The 24,366-nt window shown below is 39.5% G+C and overlaps 1 protein-coding gene across 1 annotated transcript in view; it reads left to right on the top strand.

Moving 5' to 3' along the window:
- Positions 1-229: 229 nt before the first annotated feature.
- The window catches only part of LOC118699389 (uncharacterized), a 55,793-nt gene continuing 31,656 nt past the window's right edge, over positions 230-24,366 (top strand). Inside the window, 11 exon segments of the mRNA XM_054518502.1 lie at positions 230-391; positions 2,035-2,223; positions 3,441-3,540; positions 3,543-3,932; positions 4,698-4,814; positions 5,649-5,824; positions 8,080-8,190; positions 11,135-11,270; positions 12,570-12,740; positions 13,263-13,331; positions 16,633-16,929. Coding sequence (XP_054374477.1) covers positions 230-391; positions 2,035-2,223; positions 3,441-3,540; positions 3,543-3,932; positions 4,698-4,814; positions 5,649-5,824; positions 8,080-8,190; positions 11,135-11,270; positions 12,570-12,740; positions 13,263-13,331; positions 16,633-16,929 — 1,918 coding nt within the window.

Below are 24,366 nucleotides of genomic sequence, written 5' to 3'. Positions count from 1 at the left end.
ATAAATTTTGGGAAATCTCTTTTCTTACTCTGCTGTAATATTATGCACTATTATGGCTGCAATTATTAGAAATGAACTGAGGAATTTTGTAAAGCTGTGAGAAGGAGCCTTGAGGGCTCATTTTCAGCTGCGCGCAGCACTGCTACCTACCACACATAGGATGCATCTCTTTTGATTTGAACATTGCCCAGCTACAGCAATTAATTTTTTCTTTGTGTTCCAGAGGGAGATGTCCATCCTCCTGAACACATACCAGACCCTGGCAAATGCCCAGGTGCTTTCCAGACAGACAAACGTCCCCCTGGAAGAGTTACCTTGGACAGAACTTTGTGCCCTCTTGCATGAGAATATTGAAGCCCTGGTCTCGAACTTCAGCAAGGCTAACCAGAGGGTGAGTGTCCCCAGGCATCAGCTGTCTCTGCTGAGCTCAGTGACATTTGTTCACACTGCAGTCTCGTTAAAAAGGACTGATAGTAATCCCCCCCAAAGGATTTGGACACAAACAAATAAACACTGTTTATTTTGGCTTGTCCACAGCTCAGTTTGATGCTGTTGCTGTGGGCCTTTAGATGTGACTGGAGTGTGCCTCAAGTCTCTCAGCTCCACCTTCTGTGCAGGACTTTCTGAAAGGAATATCTGATAGTAGCCACAGGGACCTAATTAAAAGATAATAAATTCATCTTACTGATGAAGAATTCACAGAATGTAGTCATTTACAGTCATAAAGCAAGTCTTTATTTTACCATAATCCATTGGCAAAATAGGCTTTCTCCAGGAATACCATTTTTAAATTATGTGTTTATGGTTCAGATCTACTGTTTGATAGAATGCCAGTGTGGGTTTTTTTGTTGAATTGCAACTTTTGGATTATGACATTTTTTGTAATACCTATTATAAAACATGTCAGCATTTGTGTGAAGGAGGAGCTGTAAACCTTGTGTTTTTAGGAAAAAAAAGCCCCTTTTTAAATAAGGGGCTGGCTTAAGCTGGCTCCAGAGACTAAGCTAAGAGTGGCTAAGCCACTCCTTAGGATTTCACTTTGTTTTCTGGTTTATTTCTCTTTTGAAGTAGAAGAGGAAAGGGAAGGAAAGAGAAGGGAAGGGGTGAATATTGTTGGCAGTGTTTGTGGGGCTTATATCTTTTTGTGCCTGCTTTTTAATTAAGCATTTTTATTGAGACTGATCATGAGGTCTGTAGGGCTCTTCTCATGTACGTAGCATCTGTTCTGGGATTTTAGACTGTGTTGTTTTTTTTCTACAGTTCAGTTTTCCTACAGTTCAGTGTGATCTATCTGGAAGTGTCTTGCTAATATTTTCTAGAACCAAGTGCAAGTGTGTGCATTTGGAGATCATTGTTGGCTCGGTTCATTCCTCCATTTAGTTTGCATGGGATGTGTGGTGTTAAACCACAAGAGTGAATCCTTTCATGCTTGTTGAAAACACATCATAAACTTAGGAGCTATTTATAAAGAAAACATTCTCTATGTTAGAACTCCCTGAAATTGTTTTAAAACTTAATAATAATCTGGAATGTCTTGGCTTTAAAAAAAAAAAACAACCCCAAAAAAAACAAACCAAAACCAAAAAACCCCCACCAAAACCCAAAAAAACCCAAACAAAACGAAAAATTAAATGCTGTTTTTAATTATTGTTTGCAACCATCACAAACGTCTAAAGGATATACTTGGATTACTGATTTACTAAACCTTGCTAAATTTACTAATTTACTGAAATTTAATACAATTCTTTTAAAAAAGTGTTTTAAGTGTCTGGTTCAGGTTTCCTACAAAGAAGGTGACAAATATCTGCAAGGTGGTATAAGGATGGCAAAACCAAAACCAAATAAATACTTGTTTCAAAATATATTTCAGTTTTGTTTTGAGAACCAAGTAATTAATCTGCTATGATAGGGTTTTACATAGTTTTAATGAAAATATTAAAGAAATCACAGTTTAGATTTTATGCTGAAATGGTCTGTGCTTAACTTAAAGTGGAAAGGTAAATAATAATTTCTTCCTTAATTCTTGTCACACAGATACCTCACCTAGAACATACTTGCAAGCAAAAGACTGACACTATGAACAACCTTCTGCAGAACCAGGAGGATGCTTTTGAGAAAATGTCTGAACACTTTAAAGCACAGGAACATTTATGGCAGAAAGAAAAGCATTATCTTGAAGAGCAGTACTCAAATTGCCTTGCAGAAATTCAAGCCAGAGCACAGGTATGGTGCTGTGAACTTCTAATTTTTTTTTCTTGTAACATTTAATGGATTATTTCAGTAGTTTAAGCCCCTTAGCAGTTTAAGGTCATTTGGGAATTAAACTGTATTTTTCAACTAAAAAAACCCCACAAACAACAAACCAGCCCATTGCGGGATAATATTAACATCACTTAAAATAAGAAATAACTTACTTTGTTGAAGCGTTTGTTGAAGAGAATTTGGTCTACAGCCCCAGCTGAGAAGCCTGATTTCGTCTACAGATGGTAGTATTTTTTTTCTGAAAATGTTGAAGCTGTAAGATCAAATTTCCTTTTTTTAAGAATTACTGAGGGCAGCTGATACTTTTTCAGCATCATCATTTGCAGAGATTGTATGGAGTAACAATAATGTGGTGTTACCTGTGGATCAATTCAATTACTTATGTACTGACCCTAAGAACAGTGGTAGATTTCAACAGTGTTAAGCGTCTCTGCTTTACTGATGCTACGGTGAGAAGTGGTTTTAAAATGTAAAACTGTCACTGCTTATTAGATGAGTTATTTGCAATCCAAAATGTTATTCCACAAAAATTATTTACTGTCTTTACCATCACATTCCTTCACACCCGTTTCAATTAAAAGCATTGTGAATAAAGGAAATAGATGTCCCTTTTTATTTGTGAGCTACTGCAACTTCACAGAATAATGCTGTATTTGATGCAGATTTCAGGACTGGAAGTCTTTGCATGGTGAAAACTTAAATTTGTCTAGTTTCATATTCCAGCCTTCCTTTCATTTTTCCTTTCACTTACACTGGTTTTCTGCTTGGTAGAGCAGTGTCCTCTCTGAAATTGGAGGATGTTCCAACTAAGTCAACCGCTAAAACTGTACTGTGGGCAGACAAGTGGTGTTGGACCTTCTGTGAGCTGTCATGGTGTGGGTGAATTGTTGTCAGAAATCAGGAGTCCATTTGCAGTTGATGATCATGGAAATTTGCCTCCTACCATTGCTTTGGTTTCATATATCTGATTCTGTAATTGTTGACTAGAAGAGATACTTTTATCACTATCATTACTAACAATTTTTATTCCTTTAATGAATCATTTGAATGGCAAAACTAAGAATTTTCTTTTTGATCTTGTCTAGGTAAAAACCATCTTAAAATAGTTAATATTTCTTCCATTTATATTAAAATAGTTAATATTTCTTCCATTTTTGTTTGGTTTGTTTCTGTTGCAGGAATGTGAAGAAAGGGAGCAGAAAAACAGGCAAAAACTGTGTGGCCTTAAACAAATGTGTGCACAACTGACCCAGGAAAACAATTCCTTGAAAAATTCATTATTAGACGCTCACCCCTGCTGGCAGCCTGTGCGCTGCTGTCAGGGGCCCTGTGCTCTCTCTATGGCCGACTGTGCGCCACGTCTTGCCAAAGAGACATTCTCCAGGAACAGGTGAACCAGCACCAACTCTTGAACCACAAGATCGTCAGCCTCCTTTATGCTCTCCCTGCTGTCATGGAAAGAAACCAGGACGAAGGCAGGCTGAGGCAGAGAAGAGCCAAGAACCTGGTTTATGTGTTCCGAAGAGCTGTGATCGCAGTTCTGGCTGCTAACAGGCTGAGGGCTCTGGCCCGATATTCTTGTACCTTTTTCGTCTGGACAGATGGATGCAGAGAGAGCTCTGGAATTCAAGTTTGTCTGGGAGAATCCAGAGGCAGGCATCCTGTGCCACGTAAGTGAAATGTTCTTAAAGAGTTAAATCAAATTACACGCTTAGGGAATAACAAAGAGCAATATTATTACTATTGCTAGGGCATAAAGACATATTTAATGACATTCTGACAATTATTATTTATGGATTTATGTTTTTTGTGTTTCTTCATGAGAGTATTTCACTCTAAGAGCAAATGCCTACTCTTATGTTAAGCATTGCAAGTAAAATTGCAATTATGCACGTGAACTCAACAGTATCTGATATCCTTGATATTTATGTTACAGATTTCAGAACTAGGCGCTGCAGCATCTTCTCTGTGATAAGGATCTTGCAATGTTCCTAAATGATTAACTGTCACCTTTGTTTTTTTTTTTTTGGAAGAAGTATTTCCTCTTCTTTTTGTAATAATATTTAATACCTATTTCCTACTAAAATTCCTAGAATTTTCCACAAAAATTGCTTTCTGATTCAGGTAAAATATTAGCATAGGATTTCAAAATTTTCCTTTGAGATTATGTCTACTTGCCCCTTTCTGTTGCCAGACCAGTTTATACTTCCCTCTAAAAGGATAAATAGTATCAAAAATGTTTTGCAAATTAGAAGATTCATCTACTTTTTTTTTTTTAAAGTAATTCTGGAAGCATGCTTAAAACAGTCTAAATTGTTCTGTCTAATTTGTTGTTTATATGCTTATTTTTGATTAATTTCTGAAAGAGCTGGAGATAGCAGTGTGCCATATCTTAGTGATTCAGTTATCCTGCTAGCTGCAATTCTCTTTCACAGGTTTTGGAGACGAAGGAGTTGACTGTATTGAAGCACTTCACTGGTTGTCTAGCTCTAACCTCTATACTGCAATAATCAGTTCCATCTCTGAACTGCAGGGTGTTCTCAGCAAACAAGGTAATTTTAACTGTATATTGTTGTAGCAGAAATATATTTAAAAATAAATAAGTCAGGGTGGTTATATAATTTCCATTTTTATGATTTTATCTAAACTATTCTGGATCACAGCTCTGAAGACATATTTCTGATATTTATGATAGACGTCTTTGACTAGAGGTTATGTCCTGAGCTAGTCAATACAAATTTTAGTTTAGTGGGACTGTTTCCCTGAAGAAGTAATTTCATTGCAGGATAAAATAATAACTCTTTTCTACATTCTCTGAATGATCACATTTCTGTACTGTTGGAACAGATTCATTTTCTTAAGCAGCTGATAGGATATTATATCCTTTCAGTATATAGAGCCATGGAAGCTGAAGGCTGGAGAGTGTTTCTGGAGTTTATTTACAGTGAGAACTGATACACATTCCCTTGGTTCATCTGCATTGCTGCCATCCCTGGTTCTTTATTAACCTCTACTTTTAGAATCCCCACATTTTTGTCCCAGAAGAAAGGATCTTAGAAGAGGGATAATTTATGTGAAGAAAGGGAAATAACAGGACAAAGACAAGGTGATGCATTTTCCAAAAGGCTAAACCCTAAATTTGTATAAAAGTTGCCATTGAATCAAATGTGTTTGGATTCAGTTTCAGGCACCTTCTTCTTTGATCATGCTGTTTTCAATAAATTGAAAATTAAAAAGCAAAGTTGGAACAGTGTTTCAGATTCAGCATTCTGTGTTTCAGAATATTTACAGCTTCCATCCTGTAGAAGTGAAAAAGAACGTGATCTTACAAGAAACGGGAACTAATAACCTGCTCAATGTTTCCTTTGTCCTGTTTTTTCTTCAAGATTCGGAGCTCTGGCTTTCTAGTAACTCGCTGATCGGCACAGCCAGGAACTGCTTTGCACAACTGATGGACAACCTGAGCCTTCTGATGGAGACAGTTCAAGGGAACGCTCGTGGGTGCAGAGCCTACCTGGAGAGGGACTCGCTGATAGAGAGGCTGGCTCGTGGCCTCCAGAGAGTAAATGCCAGGCCCTGGAAGCTGGATTCCATGACAGACTGCCCAGCACAGTAAGCAGATTGACAGTCCTCCTTCATGGAAACAGAAGGTTTACAGCAACGGTGAAGCTCCCTTGATAGCAGCATTTCTTTGGTTTCAGGTTGGTGATGAGTCCAGGGCAGTCAAGTGCTACTATATGGACACTCCACAAGTTGATTTGTCACACATTAGGGTGTGAATAGGTCTTTTCTTTATTGACAAAGAATTTTTGGAGGAGGTTTAGTGTATCCAAGTAAAAGATTTTTTTTTTCAAGTTCTATCAGATCTGTATTAGCTTATAATAAGAAATTTGCTTTTGGCTTGATGTAAGTGTTAAGGTTGCTTTTTATTATTGTTTTCTATTTTCTCATGTTTACCACCCTTTCTTTCAGTAAAGATAACCTTCTTCCCTTTAACAAAAATGAAAAGACAAACACTTTCTCTCATAATATTTATAGTAGACTTTAGGTGAAAATAGTTCTTTGAAAATAGAATTTGCAGTAACCCTTGGTAGGTGACAGATTCAGACTTTTGTGTATGTCTTTTAGAGATAGAAGAAAAAAATTATAGTTTTGTCTTCACTTTCTTGGGTCTTAAATATTATTCATTTTATTGCTAAAATAGCAGATTTTATAGCCCATCAACTTGTTTTTGTTTGCTGACAGAGAAACATAGCAATCTTGCAGCAAGAAATATTTGGATTTTTATGAAGGCTTCATGCAGCAGAGGTAGAGTCCCACTCACTGCACCTGCAGCTTGCAGAATGCAGATGGGCTTTCAACGAGATGCAAAAAGATGCTGAAAAAGCCTGCAGACTGCAAGAGCAATTAAATGAACTTCAGCGTGTAAGTACATTTGACTTGGAGACTCTCTTGCTTAAAAGAGATTCTCCTTTCTACACATTTTTGATTTGTTTTATTTTGGAAAACAAGCATAAAATTGATTTACTTTCAATAGAATTTTCCAGAAAACTTGTCCAGTAAATGTCACTAAACTAGAAGACAGATGTATTTAGAAATACCCTTTTCCCACTGGAGTTTCCTTTTGATTTGTAGAAGGAGGTATCCTGTATAAATGACAGTTTGGTCTTCAGCAATGCAGGTTCTCCCATTTGTTGGAAATGTTGATGTGATTTATGTATCTTAAAAGAAGATTTCACTTCCACAGAGTAAAGTCAGCTGGAATGAACGTATTCAATAAGAGTACGTTCATGAGAAGTTCATGAAATATAAATGTAGCAGTTTTAATTCCTAATGGATGTTGATGAAAAACATAGTAATGGATGTTGTTATAATAAAAACAATTCAAATTTTACTGGGTCTGTTTCCCTGAAGAAGTAACTTTATGGCAGGGGGAGGAAAAGCTTTTGTCTATATTCTCAGTAGCACAAAATTCCCCTGAGTCTTTTGCTATTGCTGATTGACTTACCGAGACACTGTGGGTTCCCTAACCTGAAGCCTAGTTGGTAGAACCTGTCAGGGTGTCCCAATCCAAACACTTCTAAGCAAAGAATATCTGCTAGATGATGTCTCACCCATTGTCCTTCCTATTCTTAGCTAGTGAAATGGATTTTTTTTTTTTTAACTCAAAAATCTCTAATCATCTTCAGTTTTGTTCTTAACAGGTTTTATGCCCTTAGTGGTTTTGGACTGTTAGATGAAACTTGTCACATTTTAGATTGTAGTTGAAATGCAGATGATGACTTTCCTTGAAGAATTATTTCCTCTATCTGGAACAGTTTTTGGAGGAGAAGACCAGTCCACAAAGGTGTTTACAAGGATTAATAAGCTATCCACTAAGTTTTTGAACATTGATCTGCGTATTTTTCCTTCTAAATATTGAAGTTTTGAACCCTAGGGTGCTACTTTGACAAGAATTATGAATGCCCAAACTTTACATGAATGTTCTTTATAAAAATCACAGTAATTAACTGGTCTGCCATTTTACTGTCCAGTGATCTGTCTTCATGTTAAAAAAAACCTCCATACTAATCCTAAGCATGCATTTGTTTTGGAATTTGGTAGGTTTGCAAGTTTTTTTTTTTGGTAGCATTCTCTCCCAGCACTGTGAATGAGAGATTTATTTGCAATGAAAATTCAATCAGTCATACTTTATCCATGGATGTTAGGTCCAGTGATCAAAGCAAGTCCACTCAATGGGCTCAAGGGGACACCGTTCATCCCCGCTGGTGTCTCTGAAGGAGAATTACCACTGATGCTGGGGTATTTTCCCTTTAGGTCAGAGATGAGGCTGTGGCATCAGATGCTGCAGCAGCCATGCCACTCCCCAGCCTGAAGACCCTTTCAGAGGAAGCAATGAGAGACAGGCCAGAGGCTAGATCATTCCAGGTTAGAGTCTAAAACCAATCCTGTTTTTTTTTTTTTTAATTTTCTTTCTTTTTTGCATCTGAGCTGCAACAGGCAGACAGATTATGCTCTGAGCATGTGGAGAGCAAAAAGCTTCAAAAGTATTGAGTGTCAACAGTTGAAAGAATTTCCATGTATACTCTTGCACATGGTATTTCAGAGATGATGTCAACTTTCAGTTTTGCAGTTACAGTATTAAATAACGGATGGGAAAACAAACATGGACAGAAGTATATATATTTGGAAATTAATATCCCTCTATCCCCTTCACTTTTTTCCTCACTAATATACTCAAGACTAATTAAAAAAAACCCACAAACAAAACCAAAACTAAGATCCCCACAAAAAAGCAAAACCAAACAAACAAAAAAGATGAGATTTTCAGGCTCCTTCTTGGTCAGTATCAGACTTTTTCAACCCACGGTTCTAGAATTAACTGTGGTGTTTAGAGCATTCCTCATTTAAAAGAGATTGCTATTTAGAATGTTTAAATATAGAAGCTATTTTGCTTATGTAGGTTTAAAGACTTGCACATTTCAAAATACTAATTTTTTTAGGACAAAACAATGAGTGGAAAAAAAAGAGAAATTTACCAATAATGTGCCATATTTTCAGCTCTGAATGCAGATTCAGTGCAATGCATCCTTATTGTTTTTAAGTTTGGTCTTATACAGAAACTATCCCTTAGTCTTTGTAGTTGTGCAGAATACATTAGTGCTAAAGCAGATTTTTTTTCCTAATGAGAGAAAAAAAGGCAGAGTGAGTACATATGTCTTTCATTGTGCTTCTCTGTCTGAATTAGACAGAGAGTAGGTAATCAAGTAAAGTGCAAGGAACTTAGTCAGGTAAGTATTGCATACAGTGTGTAAGCTTCTGCAGTAATTCCTCCCAATTTATTGTAGATTTTCCTTTCTAATGCAGTATATAATTGCAGGATCAGGGTCACAAAATCAAACATTAAAGAAAGGCAGATTATAATTTCTCACCGTTGCCCTCTTTCATGCATACATACATTTCAATATGATAAAGACATAAATTATGTGTGCATTATCGTGTTTCCACACTAAAATATGGAAATATGAAATATATAATGCCTTGAGATTCCCATGAAGCTTAATTAGCACAGATGAACTTTTTTGTCAAACAGTTGAATTACAAATATTTCCCCAGTGCAGTGATGATCCATTTTAGAGCTGCACAAAAGGTCCCATGGGTGGCATCTTTCCACAGGAGGCATTGTGGCAATTGCCAGCTTTTAAATCCTGATTTTCTAATTTGGTAGTGGATGTTGCTTTTTTTTTTTTTTTTTTTTAGTCCCATCCCAACTCCCACAATGATTGCAGAAGCATCTGCAGCCTGTTCCCTCTTTCTCTCCAGAAGAGAAGCATAAACACAAAAAGTTGCATTTCATATTTGCACAGAGTGCTTGTGGTATAAATAACATAGTACAGTATGTGCTGGGGAGCTCGCTGGTGGGGCAGAACTGTGAAGTTCTTGTTCACCTGCAGCCTCAGGTGCATTTGGTAACTCAATACATATACAAACAGCAGCAATGGCTCACAGTCTGTGTCACTGTGAACTTCCTTTTCTCCATCCCTTTTTCTCTTTCCCCCTTTTCCCTCTCTCTCTCCTCTGCCCTCATCTCTAGTTCCTGTTTGATTCCTTTGCATGCACATTATTGAGGTTTTATGATAAAATTTGCCTTTTTATAGACAGAGGTCACCTAATGGATTTTAATTTTACTCCATGCCAAACTGTATTAAGGGCAATCCTGTAATCTTGAGTGAGGTAAGCATTTAGGAATCATTTTAGGGACACTTGTCATTGAAAGCAGTGGAGTTGTTTGCAGGCACATCCTCTAGAACTGCCTTAGTTAGTCTGTGATGGGAACATTTCAATTAAAGGCCTTAGAATCTTCAAGAATCCTCTTTTAGGACTAGAACCACAGAACCAAGACATTTTGGAGATTTTTTTCTCATGAAAAAAGATGTGATATGGGTTAATTTGCCACTGCACCACAATGAAACAACCCGATTGATTTTAGTTGGGTTAACATCTATTCTGAAGATCAGCAATGTGAAAACTGAAAAGGAAAACTGAAAAACCTTTGTAAATCCCTGTTTGTGGTACAAGGTTAATTTTTGTCTGTATCACAGGTTTACATTCAAAACTCCAATTTCATACTATCTGAAGGGGAAAATTATACCAAATAAAATATGATTACGCATTGTAAAGAAGACCAATAATTTCAACAGTTAGTTGAGACTACTTGGGGTAGATATAAAGTCACCAGTACTGCCAAATCATCTGTGCTCTCTGCTCCTGCTAACTTTATCATCAATCTAAACCAATATAACAAAATTGGGACATTATTCCACTGCATACATGGAAACAGCTACATTTTTCCAGTTCTAGTGCAATCAGATTATTTGTTTTCAGAGGTCTGTAGGTTTGTGATGTTTCTTTTGTTACTGCAAGTTAATTTTTTTGCTGTGGAGTGGAAGGATTAGTAAATTGACTCATCTTGGAAGTGTGAACATTAGCTTGAAACTATGTGGTAATTTTTTGTGAACAAAAATTGAACTTGCAGTGAGCCTTGTATTTAAATAAAATGAAAAAATTGTATCAAGAGCTCAGTGCTGTACTGCATACTTGAAAACATCACAGCATCTTCTAACTAGGGTGTGGACTCATTCCCTGCTCCTCAATTACATTAGTATTCAACATTCTAGAAGAAATACAAAATCCAGTGTTAGACCTTTTTGATGTTCAAGTCCTGGGACTAAGAATCTGCCTGGCTTCCAAACTGTATTTGATTTCTCTGCTAAAAAAAATTCTGTCTTTTGTAACAAATGTGGATGTGTGCTATTTGGCATTTAAGTGTAGCTTGCCTGGCACTAATGATTCCTTTTACTTTTAATTAAAGAACATGTTTAGACATCTTAGGGATCTCTACTCACTGGCAGCTGCCAGAATTGGAGCATTAAGAACAGGAAGACAATCTTCACAGGCTCACTTTGAATCCGAAGCAGCTTTGGTGCCTCTTACTCCTGTTCCTGATGGTAAGTGTGCTTTGCAAGCAATTACAGTCACTTGGATGTGGGTTCCCAGCCAGCATCTCCCTTCATGCTGCACAGCTTCTGTAGGAAAATACAACACCACTGAATTGTAAACATATTGAAGCAATAAAATTAGTGCAAACAGAAATGTTCAGAGACATATATCAGAAGAGAAAGAAGGTGATGAAAGTTAACACAGGACTTAAAATTAGTGCTGTATTTTTTTTCTATTGGTCATTATTTGATTAGGGTTTTTTTTTGTTGTAGTTTGAATGTTGCTTGGTTGGTTGGATTTCTTTTGGTTTTGGGGAGTGGTGGTGGTGGGTGGTGGGTATGTGTTTGGTTTTTGAGGGTTTTTTTTTTTTTTTTTATATTACTATCCTTCCTCCTTTCCTGGAACTTTCCTTTCCTGGAATTTTGCTTCCCTTCCTTTTCCTTTCCTTGCCTTGAAATTTCCTTTCCTTGCCTTGAAATTTCCTTGAAATATCTTTTCCTTTCCCTGAAATTTTCTGTCCTTTCCTTGAAATTGCCTTTCATTTCCTTGAAATTTCCTTGCCTTGCCTTGAAATTTCCTTGCAATTTCCTTGCCTTGAAATTTCCTTGCAATTTCCTTTCCTTACCTTGAAATTTCCCTGACTTGAAATTTCCTTAAAATTTCCTTGAAATTTCCTTTCGCTTCCCTAAAATTTCCTTAAAATTTCCTTGCCTTGCCTTGAAATTTCCTTGCCTTAAAATTTCCTTTCCTTGAAACTTCCTTGACATTTCATTTCCTTAAATTTCCTTTCCCTAAAATTTCCTTGAAATTTCCTTTCCTTGAAATTTCCTTAAATTTCCTTCCCTGTCCTTGAGGTTTCCTTTCCTTGAAATTTCCTTTCAATTTGCTTTCCTGTTGTTGAAATTTCCTTGAAATGTCCTTTCCTTGAAATTCCCTTCCCTTCCCTTCCCTTCCCTTCCCTTCCCTTCCCTTCCCTTCCCTTCCCTTCCCTTCCCTTCCCTTCCCTTCCCTTCCCTTCCCTTCCCTTCCCTTCCCTTCCCTTCCCTTCCCTTCCCTTCCCTTCCCTTCCCTTCCCTTCCCTTCCCTTCCCTTCCCTGAACTTCCCTGAACTTCCCTGAACTTCCCTGAACTTCCCTTCCCTGAACTTCCCTTCCCTTTCCTTTCCTTGAAATTTCCTTTCCTTCATAGACTTTTCCCTTTCTTTTTGTTAGAAGCCATTAACATTTTGTAACAGCCTTTCCTTGCAAACACAGCCATTCCAGTATTGTGCATTTCATTGCTTTTTACAATTTACTTTCTCCAAACAGAATCTTCACACTGCCACATTGAATCTGAAGCAGGTGGTTCACTGCCTCCACCTCCACCTCCACCTCCTCCTCCACCTCCTCCTCCTCCTCCTGCTCCTGCTTCTGCTCCTGCTCCTCCTCCTCCACCTCCTCCTTCTGTTGCTGTTCCTGCTGCTGCTCCTGTTCCTGTGGGTAAGTGTGCTTTGTGCCTTTCAAGCAATTAAAGTCACTTGAATGTGGGTTCCCAGACAGCATCTCCCTTCATGCTGCACAGCTTCTCTGGGCAAACAATACTTAAATATAAACATAAGAGAGTATTAAAACTAGTGCTAAGAGAAATGTTCTGAGACTGTTTTCAGAAGAGAAAGGAGATGGTGGAAGCTAACACATGGATTAAAATTATTAGTCTAGTGGTTTTTATTATTGGCTCCTATTCCTTGTGGGGTTTTTTGGTTTTAGTTTGGGTTTGGATGCTTGGTTGATTGGAATTTTTTGGTTTTGGGGAGGGGTTGAGGTGTGTGGGTGGGTGTTTGATTTTTGATTTTTTTCTTTTTTTACTTCTTTTAATTGCTTGCTTTCTTTCTTTTTAACCAAAGGCTTTTTCCTGTATTTCTGTTTTAAACCATTAACATTTTGTAATCACCATTCCTTGTAACCTTAACTATTTCCATTCTGTGCATTTCCTTGCTTATTAAGACTACTTTTACTAAACAGATCTTCTTCAGCCTCACATTTCACCCCAAGTATCTGGTAGAGCTGCTGCTCCTATTCCTGCTCCTGCTAGTAAGTGTGCTTTTCAAGCAATTACAGGATGTGGGTTCCCAGCCAGCATCTCCCTTCATGCTGCACAGCTGCTGTAGGCAAATGCAACAACACTTAATTGTAAATGCACAAAACACTTAATTGTAAATGTAGCATTCCATAATGTAGCATTAAAACTAGCACAAACAGAAATGTTCAGAGACATTTTTCAGAAGAGGAAGGGGATGGTGAAAGCTAAGACAGGGATTAAAATTTTTGTAATTTTTAGTATTTTTTTTTCTTAGTGGTCCCCATTTGCTTGGTTATTTTTATTTTTGTTTGTGTTTGGTTGATTGGTTGTTTGGATTTTTTTGGTTTGGGGGAGTGTTGGTGGCAGGTGGATGGGTATTTGGTCTTTGATTTTTTTCTTTCATTACTATTTTAAATTTTTTTAAAGGCTTTCACCTTTCTTTCTGTTTTAAACCATTAATGTTTTTGTAATAGCCTTTCCTTGCAACCGCAACCATTGCAGTTCTTTGCATTTCCTTGCTTTTTAAACTTTGCTTTCTCTAAGTTGTAGAAATTTGTCAGACTGGGCTTTTTTCTTGTCACCCTCTGTCTTGCATTTTTTTTCTTGGAAATAGTGTAGGACAGAATTCAGTAAATGTGGACCTCAAATAATTGTAACTTTTTCTTAGTACGGATAGTAATGAATGGTTTATTTGCTTTGAAACATGTGAATGTTCTTACAGTGATAGTAAGTAAAGTAAAATCTGATAGTGTCATGGGTTTGACATTGGCTAAAAGCCAATGCACCTACAGTGCATTAAAAGCCAGTGCACCTACAAAAAATCCTTTACTTATTCTCCTCTGCCACAGTTGAGTAGAGGAAGGGGAAAGAACAATTAAAAAGCTCATGGGCTGAGATAAGGATTAGAAATAAAAGACTTTAAAGGCAAAACAGGCTCAAAACTTTAAAATATATAAAGAAAAATCCATTAATGAAATTTAAAAAGAATCATGAGACTTAAAACCCTTCCATAGCCCTTCTTTCCTTCCGACCAACAACAGAGGGAGACAAAACATGGGGCTTTTAGTCAGTTTGTCACTTCTAAAAGTCTTTCTTCAGTCTGCTTAGGGAGAGGTGTTTTTTTGCTATGCCATGGAGTCTCTTCCACAGGAGACAGTTCTCTGTGAACTTTTCCAATGTCGTTCTAATTTTCACGAGTAGCAGCCCCGCCCAAATTTGCTGCAACATGAGTCACTCCCAAGGGCAAAGAAGTCTTCCCACAACTGTTTTTTCATGGGCCACTTGGTTCATGGGGTTTTGTTTTAAGGATAAGCTGTTCTAGTATGAAAGCAAAGGTGTTTTTCTTCTATCTCTGGAAGCAAGGCTTCTCTCTCTCTTTCAAGTCTTTCACTTGATCACAGCTTCTCAGCATCCACACGTTCCAGGATGACCACCTTTTTCTCACAGGCTGCAGGTGATTTCTGTATTCCCCCATGCACTTAATGAATTACAAGGAAATAGATTGTTGTGTTATAGTCCTCACCACAGCTTGCAGGAGAATTTCAGCTTTGAGGCCCAGAGCACCTCCTCCTCCCCCTCCCTCTTCTGCACCAACCTTAGTGTCGCCATGTTGCTCTCCTCTCATGTCTTCCCCTTTTCCTTTTCTCTGACTCATGAGAGAATTAGTGTTCGTAAGTTCATTTGTTCTCAAGTTCTATCAATTGAAAAGTTTTATAGACCTCTGCAGCGTTGAAAGGTTGATCCCATGCAGGCTTCACCCTGGGCAATTGCTCGCCATGCCCCTCACACTGATCACACGGCTCCCGCCGGCGCCATGCGGGACGCGCCAGCTGCCGGCTCCACTCAGTGCCTCTCCTCATGTGGTGCACCAAAAAGGGGAAAAAAAATCCACTGCCACTACTTCTGGCTCTTCTGTTGGCAGCATGGCTGGCTAAAAGCGGCTAAGCAAATAAAGCTCATTGTGAGCCCCACTGAGACAGCCGCACCACATGGCGCCAGCCTGGCTGTGCCCATCTTGGCTGCGCTGTCCTGGCCTCATGGCCAGCCCTGGAGCAGGAAGACCCTGGCACCTACCCACCTCTCCAAGGAAGAAAAAGAGAGTTCCCAAGGTTTTGTCTTTCATAAATAAATTATCATAGAGGCATTACAAGCTTTTGTAATTGACTTAGCAGTGTGCCTATTCTCAGAGGGAGACAGCAATTGGTTTTGCCTGGCATGGAGGAAGCTTTTAGCACCTCCTCACAGAAATATCACTTTCATGGCTGGCTTCTTCCCTCCTGACCAAAAATAAACCCATGCAAAACCAACATATGCCACAAAAGAGAATTTTCCAGCTACTGAGATGATGGCAGACATGAAAGAATGGAGATATCAGTACAGGCGAAACAGAAAAGCATACTGACAGTGTTTACTTATCTGGAAGTGTCTATAATAGACCAAGCACTGATGTCTCCCAGAAACTAATTTTTTACAGGAGTAGTAGCAATTCTTACCTGACTTTAATCAACTGAGCATCACTTGCCAACATTACTACATAGCCAAGGAATGCACATATCCCAGTACAAATGCTCTCCTTGTCATGTGTCTTTGCTTACACAAGTAATAGTTGTAACCAAATATGATAAATCATGCAGTTTAAAATAATAACAATGTGAAACTTATATTATAAATCACATTATGTAACTTAGGACAAAGTTTTCAAAAACACATTAGTTCAACCCCACACGTGCTATTTGGTAAAGAAAGTGCCTTTTCTATGCAAAAATTGTTTGATACTCAGTATTCTAGTTATGTGAACTTTTAACTTGTCAGACTATTGTAACATGCTTGAATATGACAGTAATTTAATTAAAATGTTGCCTGCAACAATATGCCTGACTAATATTTGAAGAACATTAAGTGTTGATTTCAATTAATAGTGAAATATATCCAAAAACAAATCAATCCCTTCTGTGGCCAACAGGGCAAGTGTTCCCCAATAACAGTGACAGGGAGACTGTAGAGTAAGTTTGTTTACTTCATTAAAAAACACAGCCTTGGAATTATAATGATGAGGGATAAAAGATCTCTGTAAGTATTGTGTAGCACTTCAAATAAAGTGCCATTGTTTTCCAACCCTTCTGAGGGCAGGATACTTGTGCTAATGTCCTTTGTCTATTAAAGATTAGTATCTATAATCAGGTGCCGTGTGTTTCAAATGAGCACTTTAGAAGCAAACAGTTATAAGTACTTCACATACATACCCTTGTGAGAGGTATTTAACAGGAAACGTAGATTTGCTCTTGATTTGTTTTTCTATTTTTTTTATTCCAGCACACAGGGGAGAGCTTAGACTCAGAACCTATACTGTTTCTGGAACCGACACAACATCCACTGTGGCACCAGACAGAACTGTGCCTGTACCCTCCAGTGTGGTACCACGCAGAACGCACACTCTGTATACCACCGACACATCATCCAGTGTGGCACCAGACAGAACAGGTGTTGGATCATCAGTGGACATATCCTCCCACAGGATATCTGACAGAAGTTACAGTTTGTCTGCAAGCAGCATACCCTCCAGTGTGACATCAGACTGTCCAATATGTCCACTGATGACCCAAAACCTAAGTACAAGTTTTGGATCATCAATGGACATATCCTCCCATGCGATATCCGACAGAAGTTACAGTTTGTCTGCAAGCAACATACCCTCCAGTGGGACACCAAGCAGAGCAAGCATTGGGTCATCAAGGGACACATTCACCAACCTGACACCAACCAGAAACAGTACTGGGTCATCAATGGGTGCATCCTCCCATATGACAGGGAGCAGAACTGGTACTGGGTCTTCAGTCAACAAAACCACACAGAACTAGTTCTTTGCCTTCAGTCAAGTCTTTCAGCCTGAAGGTCTTACCCAGCACCAGAAGAAATCAGGGAATTATTGGATGCGACAGTTTTCTTGAGCAGTATCCTAGCTTCTCTTCAGAAGAAAAAATATCCAGCAGTGTAAAAAGACCTAATTAAAGTACAATTAAAAAAGGAGTAATTAAAGTACCAACCTTTGTATTATAGTTCAGTGCATGTAGTTTCTGGTTGTGACAGCTATAGGTGGCCTAAAGCTGCGCAGATGATGTGGGATAACAAGACAGCAACTCAACCAGCCTCATCCATTGGATAGTAGAAGCAACCAAGTCCCGGGGTGTGTTACTGATAGGCTGGATTCAAGTTCAAACAGGGGACTTCAGCCAATCCGTTTGAACCATGAATGCACCCATATCATTGGCCAGTGAGCTGGTGGAGCTAAGACCATTGTCCAATCAGCTAGGTAAGAGTGGGAAATTTGAAGCCCCTATAAAAGAGGGTGCCTTTTGTTGGTTTTCCCAGCTTTTACAGAGATGGGCAACTGGAAGGCATTTAAAAAGATTTCATTCCATTATCAGTTTCGATGAATAGTGAGACACAAGAGATGTAAAACTCAATGCCATTTCCTGGTTACAATACCTTATAAATGTTTTTCAACCTATTAGCTTTTGCCACACAATGCTGCTATTAACTCTAACACAAATCACCTCTATTTTTCCCCACATGGTCCTGCTACAATGCATCTTTCACAGTTCTAATTCTCTAAAATATCTAGTCTTTTTGCAGGGCCATATTTTGAAACTTGTTGAAACTTGTTTCTAGTTCAGTCTCTCTCCACAATGTCATTTCTATTCCATGGCCTTCCTAAGTCAGCACACCTTACCTCAGTGTTTGCATACAGGTGTACAAGACTGTGAGCTTTCTGTCAGGTTGTGAGAATTCTTCACAAATCCATTTCCCACAGCCATTCAATAAGCATTGGCTGTTGCTGCATGGACTCAGTGTGTGTGTATGTCACATTCCTGTCTCTACCATCAGTGACTTTTGTCTGTAATTTCATATTTTTATGAAAATATGCATTCATATCCTCACATTTCTGTGTTTCTAATTATTTGTATAACAAAGCACTTATTTTTTTAATTCTTACTTATTGCAGTGGTTAATTTTTATGTAGTATATTTCAAAATGTTATAAAGAAACGCCTTTTGGGTAGTTTTCCTCATTCTTAAAAAAAAAATCCCATAAGCCATTTTAGTCTCTGTCTCCCAAAGTTGTTTCATACCTGTCTATTTTAAAGCAGTACTACAGGACTTCAATAGGATTGAGAGAGGTCCATGAAATGCACACCAGTGATTCCTCTTGTGGAATGTCATAGCCCTGCCATGAGGCTCTTTTTTTATTGGTTTTTTGTTTGTTTGTTTGTTTGTTTTGTTTTTCTTTCCTCCTCATCAGTTTAACTGCAGCCACACATTGAGTTGCAAACTTAAGCCAGATGAGCAGAATAAAAACAATGTGATGGGCCTTTGGAAGCACCCTTGCTGATCTTTCTGCTTTTTCAGTTGAGCAAGGCTCTGATCCAGGCAAAGACATTGCACTTAATGCTACAGAACCATTTGGCAGGAACTCTGCTGATTTCTAGGAACAGCTGGGGGCCTGTGTCTCCCCAGGATGTTTTGGCTGTCCCAGGCTTTGTTGAGTTTTGGCTGCAAATACCATTGCCTTTGCTTTCTGATCTAGAAGTACCATGGCTGGGCAAAAACTGCCCATGGGTCATATTCCAAACGCAGTTTGGTCTGGAGTTTGTAAATGAAGGATACCTTTATCCAATTCCAAACCACATGAAAAAAAATCATAAAAGAGAAGTTCCCATCCTTAACAAACAACTGACAATTCAGAGGGGAATGTAGAGCTTATTTACAGAATGAAAAGGAAGGGAATCTTCCAATGGAGTTGTGGTTTACAGAGTTTTTGTTCTGAGTCCCACTCACAGCTGGCACTGGAGAAAGCCATGTCCCTGGAATTGTCAGTGTCTTCTGTCTGCCATGAATTGTTTTGCTGCAACAATCAGAGGCATCATGGTGGAGAGAGGCTCAGCTGATGTTAGGAACAGGAGCTGCCCCAAGGAGAAAAAAAGAAAAGAACTTCTACTTCCCAAATCCATCTCTGCACAGGCTCAAGCAGGATTCCTCTGGTTCCCAGAAATACACAGAAATATGGCTGAGAAGGCCATCTGGACATACGTGTTCATTCCCAAAACCTTGCTGATGCCATTTGGGTTTTGCCTATTTTTCTATGTTTTCTATATTCTTTGCATATATGTTTGTAGCTCTGTATCCTACTGTATCAGTCACCAGTTTTCCCAATACTTTTCCAAGTCCTTTTCCTAAGCAGAAAGACAAAACAAATTCCAGAGCTCCAAGCGCTGGGGGGGGTCCAAGGCCCTGGTGCCATCTTGGTTCTTCCTGGCACACAAGAACAACTCTTTGAGATGCATTTTAATGGACAAAGTACAGCCAGTGCCAAGAGGGGGGACTCCAGAGAAGGAACTTGACCTGGGGGGGAATTGCATCACCACTTGTTGTCCTAATTAGTGCTTTTTATCAATGATGCTAATTTCCTAAAACCTACAAATATGTACTCATCTCTGGAGGGAGTGGGCTTTTGTGGACATCTTTCCATAACTGCCCCTGAAAACTTCCAAATAAAGATCCATTTTTAAATTATCTCCTTACTAAAATTATCTCTACTTTCATTTCCAGGTTGGGAAAAAGGCAACATTGCCATCACAGGCAAACGTGGCTCATAATCTCACTAATCCGTTCATCAAGGTATCTTCAGTTTGCTGCTAGCTCTTTGGGAATGCTGCTTGCTGTCCAAGAATTTTGTTCTTTTCAGGAAACTCAAGATACTTGCTTAAGTTCCCCTTTTCTACAGACTTGGGCTATTGTTGAAAAAAATGAGGGGCACAAACCATTGCTTAGGCAACTTCAACAAATCTAAGAAACATTGATCCCAGTAGGTCTTAGGCCCTTGTTCTGTCAATTGACAGGGGTGTTTTAAAGGACACAGACACCAATGGAAAGAAAGATCATATTTTACTAGGAATATTAAGGCAACAGAAAAGTGAAACAATACATTCAATAAAACTGTGTGCTTGGCTTTAGTGACAAGCAAAAACAAGCAAGGTAATCTCATTACTATGAGAGACAGGACAGTGATTGAGAAAGATCCATCACCAATGGCCTGAACGCTTTACCATTGTCCAGAGTCCAGTTGCTGTGGAGCCCCATTTCATAGAGAGGAGCTGGAGAAATCTTCCCAGCAGCTGGGAAAATCCTCACCTGTAGCTGAGGTATCCAAATTCACCCTGAAAGTGGGTCCAGCTTTTATAGGCTGAAATCACCAAGCTAAAGTGACTTGATTACATCTTTAGCATAGAAACACGTGGATCTGATGGCACACTTCCTGACCAGCAGAGGCAGGGGCTTGGCCAGAGCCCAGGCCTTGTCTGGAGGTTTCCCTTAAATACCCTGTGAACAAGCCTCTATTCATATCAGTTGGGAAGATTTCTTAAAATTATACATTTCTTGCAGATATTTACACAAGGTTATGTGTAAGTTTCTGAAGCACTTGTTTGGTGTTAAATGGCTAGCATAAATAATAATGATGGTGTTAGTCCCATAATGTCCAGGGTTCATCTTATAAGTCAACTTTGGCTGAGGCCTGCTGCTCAGACCTAACTACCTCAGCCCTCTTACTGTGTTCACTTTCCCAAGCAAAAGTCGTATTTGTTTAAAGTTAAATTGTAATAAGCAGTATTTAATGATATTCAATTTGTGCTACAGTAATTTCAGCTTTATTAATTTTTTTAAATCAAAATGTATTAAATTTAGAATGCTAAGCAACAAAATCAGGCCTAGATTTTTTATACTGTGAATATTTGAAAAGGTTAAAAGGTTAATGTGAGGCACATACTCAGGCAAGAATCAGATACATTGTAAGCAACACAGAAGCTAGCAATAATTAGCCAGAAGCTAAAGACACAGGATGAAATGTGGCAAGAAATACAGAACAGAACTTGCAAAAATGAAGGACAGAGCTTGCTAAAAACAGTGAGGAAATCACTGAAACAGCAAACAAGAGACTGTACATGCCTAGAAGGGAAATGTGAAAAGGGCACGGCGATGAAGACCTCCAGCCTTCAGGAGACCACCGAGGAAGATGGGGAGCCTTCTTCAGAGGGTCCGCAGCAGTGCACTGCGCCTGTGCCTCATGCATGCTAATGAAAATAGTGAGTTTTAAGAAACAGTTTGCATAACCACACCTTTTCTAAGGAAAACTATGAATATGCATAACCCTTTCTGTGTTTGCCTTTATTTTAAAAAAGAGCCAAGTCTCTGATATCTTGGTTAGAAAACAATTAAATTGCGAGTACAGAAGCAGTTTAAACTGATTTTCTCTTTAAATTGTTTCTATAAGACTAGCATAAATCATGTTCAGATTGAAGCAGTGATGAAGAGAGATCATTCGTTTGTGAGCAATTGTCCAAACTTTGCAGCAGAACTGCAACTTACACTGTTCCATCTTGTCCTGGTTTTAGGGCAAATTTGGGAGAAAACCTTCAAAAGTGGCCCCCCTAGAAAGACAACCCACATGGCCCCTCCCCCCAACTGGTTCGGGAAGGATTTCCTCGGAGAGAAGTGGAAAGAACCTGTTTATTTAACAGGCAAAGCACTCCCCGGCACACAAAATGAACAATACCGGATGACAAAACTGATTCGCTGCTCTGAAGAGATGACAAATTCAGAAAGTCTCCCCGGTGGCTGGTCGCTCTGTTATCAGTCCCTCCGGCGCTGGAAAGGCTGCAGAGTAGCCCCGGCAAGCTGCAGAGTACGATGTTTCCTCGGTGTTTCCCAGGGTCCGGGTCTGGAGCAGGTTCAAACGGTTCCAAGAAAAGGGAAAGAAAAACAGTCCAGGGAAAACTCGGACTGCCTCAGCCAGCTAAACTAACTAACTAACTAACTAACTAACTAACTAACTAACTAACGTATGAAAAAGCAAAAGGAGCACGGTGTTCTGCCCCATCCATGCCCAAACAACAACAGTGGAGTTCTGTGTTCCAGCAGACTGTGGAAGAGTGAGTGAGGCTGATAACAAACCTCTGTGTTTCTTCTCCCACTTTGCTCCCAGAGCCAGTCTTGAAGGCACAGAATGTAATATCCAGCATAAACAGAACAGACAGCTGGGGACACAAGCATCATAACGTCACCCTAGGACAGTGATACAGGTACAGAAAGTGGTGGAGGTCCTCTAGCACTGTGCATTTATAGAGCAGGTCCCTTCCCACGCAGGTCAGTCAGGAAGAAGCTTCTCCTGCTTTGTCCAAGGGAAACTGATAACCAAACACTGTGTCATCAGTCTCTTTTGGAAAGAAGGAAAACTGGATGATTTACAAACAAGCTGCTGAGCCTGAATGGAGCCTGAGCAGTGGAGGACAGAGTGGACACAATAGATAAAGTCCTCACTGAAGAAATAATTGCTCCTGTTTCTCTGGTGCCAGCTGTAACAGTGCTCCACTGTCAAAAACTCTTGGGAGAAAAGGATCATTAGGGATAATTTTCTTCCTCTCTATTTTCATTTCAGTTTTCTTTTATTATTTTATTATTTATATTTTTATTTAATTTTTTTATCACCCCTTTTCCATTTCCATTCTTGCTTCCTCCAACAACTTGTTCCAGCAACAGCCAAGGTCACATCCACTGAGTCTAAGTTTGTGCATCCACTGAATTTGGATGGTTCTCCCTTCAGTGCTTTGTTCTCCCCTGTGAGACAGAGTGGAAATTTCCCAGAGTAGAAATCCATTTTGATTTAGTTGAAATGTACATCTTTGAGTTAAGTCTGTAGCTTGAAAACGTAGCTGCTTAGTCTGACTGCCTGTCCTCGTAAAAAACCTATGCTCAGAGGAACTGCTGCAGCCGAAGGACAGAGATAAGGGGGGCAGACAGAGAGACTGTTACAAGAGAGGGCAGCCTGACCCAGGAGTTCTTTCTGATAAAGAAGAATTAGCATCAAATGCCACGTGAAAACAGTAGAATGAATATGTATGAACCTCTTGTGAAATTGCATGCATATGTATTTGAGAGGGGGATAAAAAAGGATCTGGAGTTCCCAGAAGTACAGCATGTATTTTGAGGGGAGTGGTCCCCACATGTGTCCAGTGCTGTAATAAACACACCGGCTTTACAACTTTCATAAAAGTTGTGAAGTTTGTTTGCTTCCGCAAATCTTTTTGGTGAGCCAGGCAGGAGACCGTCTCTGTTCTCACAGGGGCAGAGGGAAGACAGACCTCCTGAGGCATGCCCTGGGATTTTCCTGGACGACCTCCGCCTGTCTCAGCTTGCCTCCTGCGGAGACAGACAAGAACCTGCTGGTGTGCAGAGATAAACACGGTATGTCTTGAGGAGCCCTGGGGGAGAGAGAGATAAGACGGCTGAATGAGTCACTCAAAGACGTCTGAGTGCTCAGCCTCATTCCTGTGCCAGCAGGCAGACCAGTCGATGGGGCAGCTGGACTAGAAACAGGGGTTCACTGTTCAATAGAGCGACCACTGGCCACTCTGGGGGTGAGTCAAGGGAACCTGTGTGTGTGTTTGTGGTGTCCGGACATTGTACGGTAAATGCATTGTGTGGTTAATGTTAGTGTCTTTGTAATTGTGCGAGTGCGTGGTGTATGAAAGAGAGCGAGTAAGTGAATATACCTACAGTGCAGGGGGGTTTCCACCCGCCACTGAAGCGGCCGAGTGAGGCCTGAGGCGCCAGCTGGGGCAGGCTGGGGGGCAAGGAGCGCCGGGCAAAGAAGTGGAGCAAGTGGAGAAGCGTGGGTGAGGATATTTATAGTGTTCAAAGGTGGCGATTTGTGTAGATTGTGCACACTTTAACCGTGGCTACATGAACTCAAGGGGTTCCTCTGCCCCAGTGGTTTGGACTTGTCACCTGGGAGTTTGTGAATCCTGTGAATTATTGGATAGATAGAGGAGATGAACGAGTTCATTTAGAGGGGCTTTATTGGACTTCAGCTGGTACTATAGTAAGTCTGGACTGGGAACAACTTGCCATAGAAGATTTAGAATTCCCTGGAGTGATAAATGGAATAGCCTTCCTCTGCAGGCAATTCCTGAGAGCCTTCGGTGCATCGAGAGGC

This window comes from Molothrus ater, assembly GCF_012460135.2.
Source record: "Molothrus ater isolate BHLD 08-10-18 breed brown headed cowbird chromosome Z unlocalized genomic scaffold, BPBGC_Mater_1.1 matZ_random_MA36, whole genome shotgun sequence".
NCBI lineage: Eukaryota > Metazoa > Chordata > Aves > Passeriformes > Icteridae > Molothrus > Molothrus ater.
This window is presented reverse-complemented; position numbering and strand designations above follow the sequence as displayed.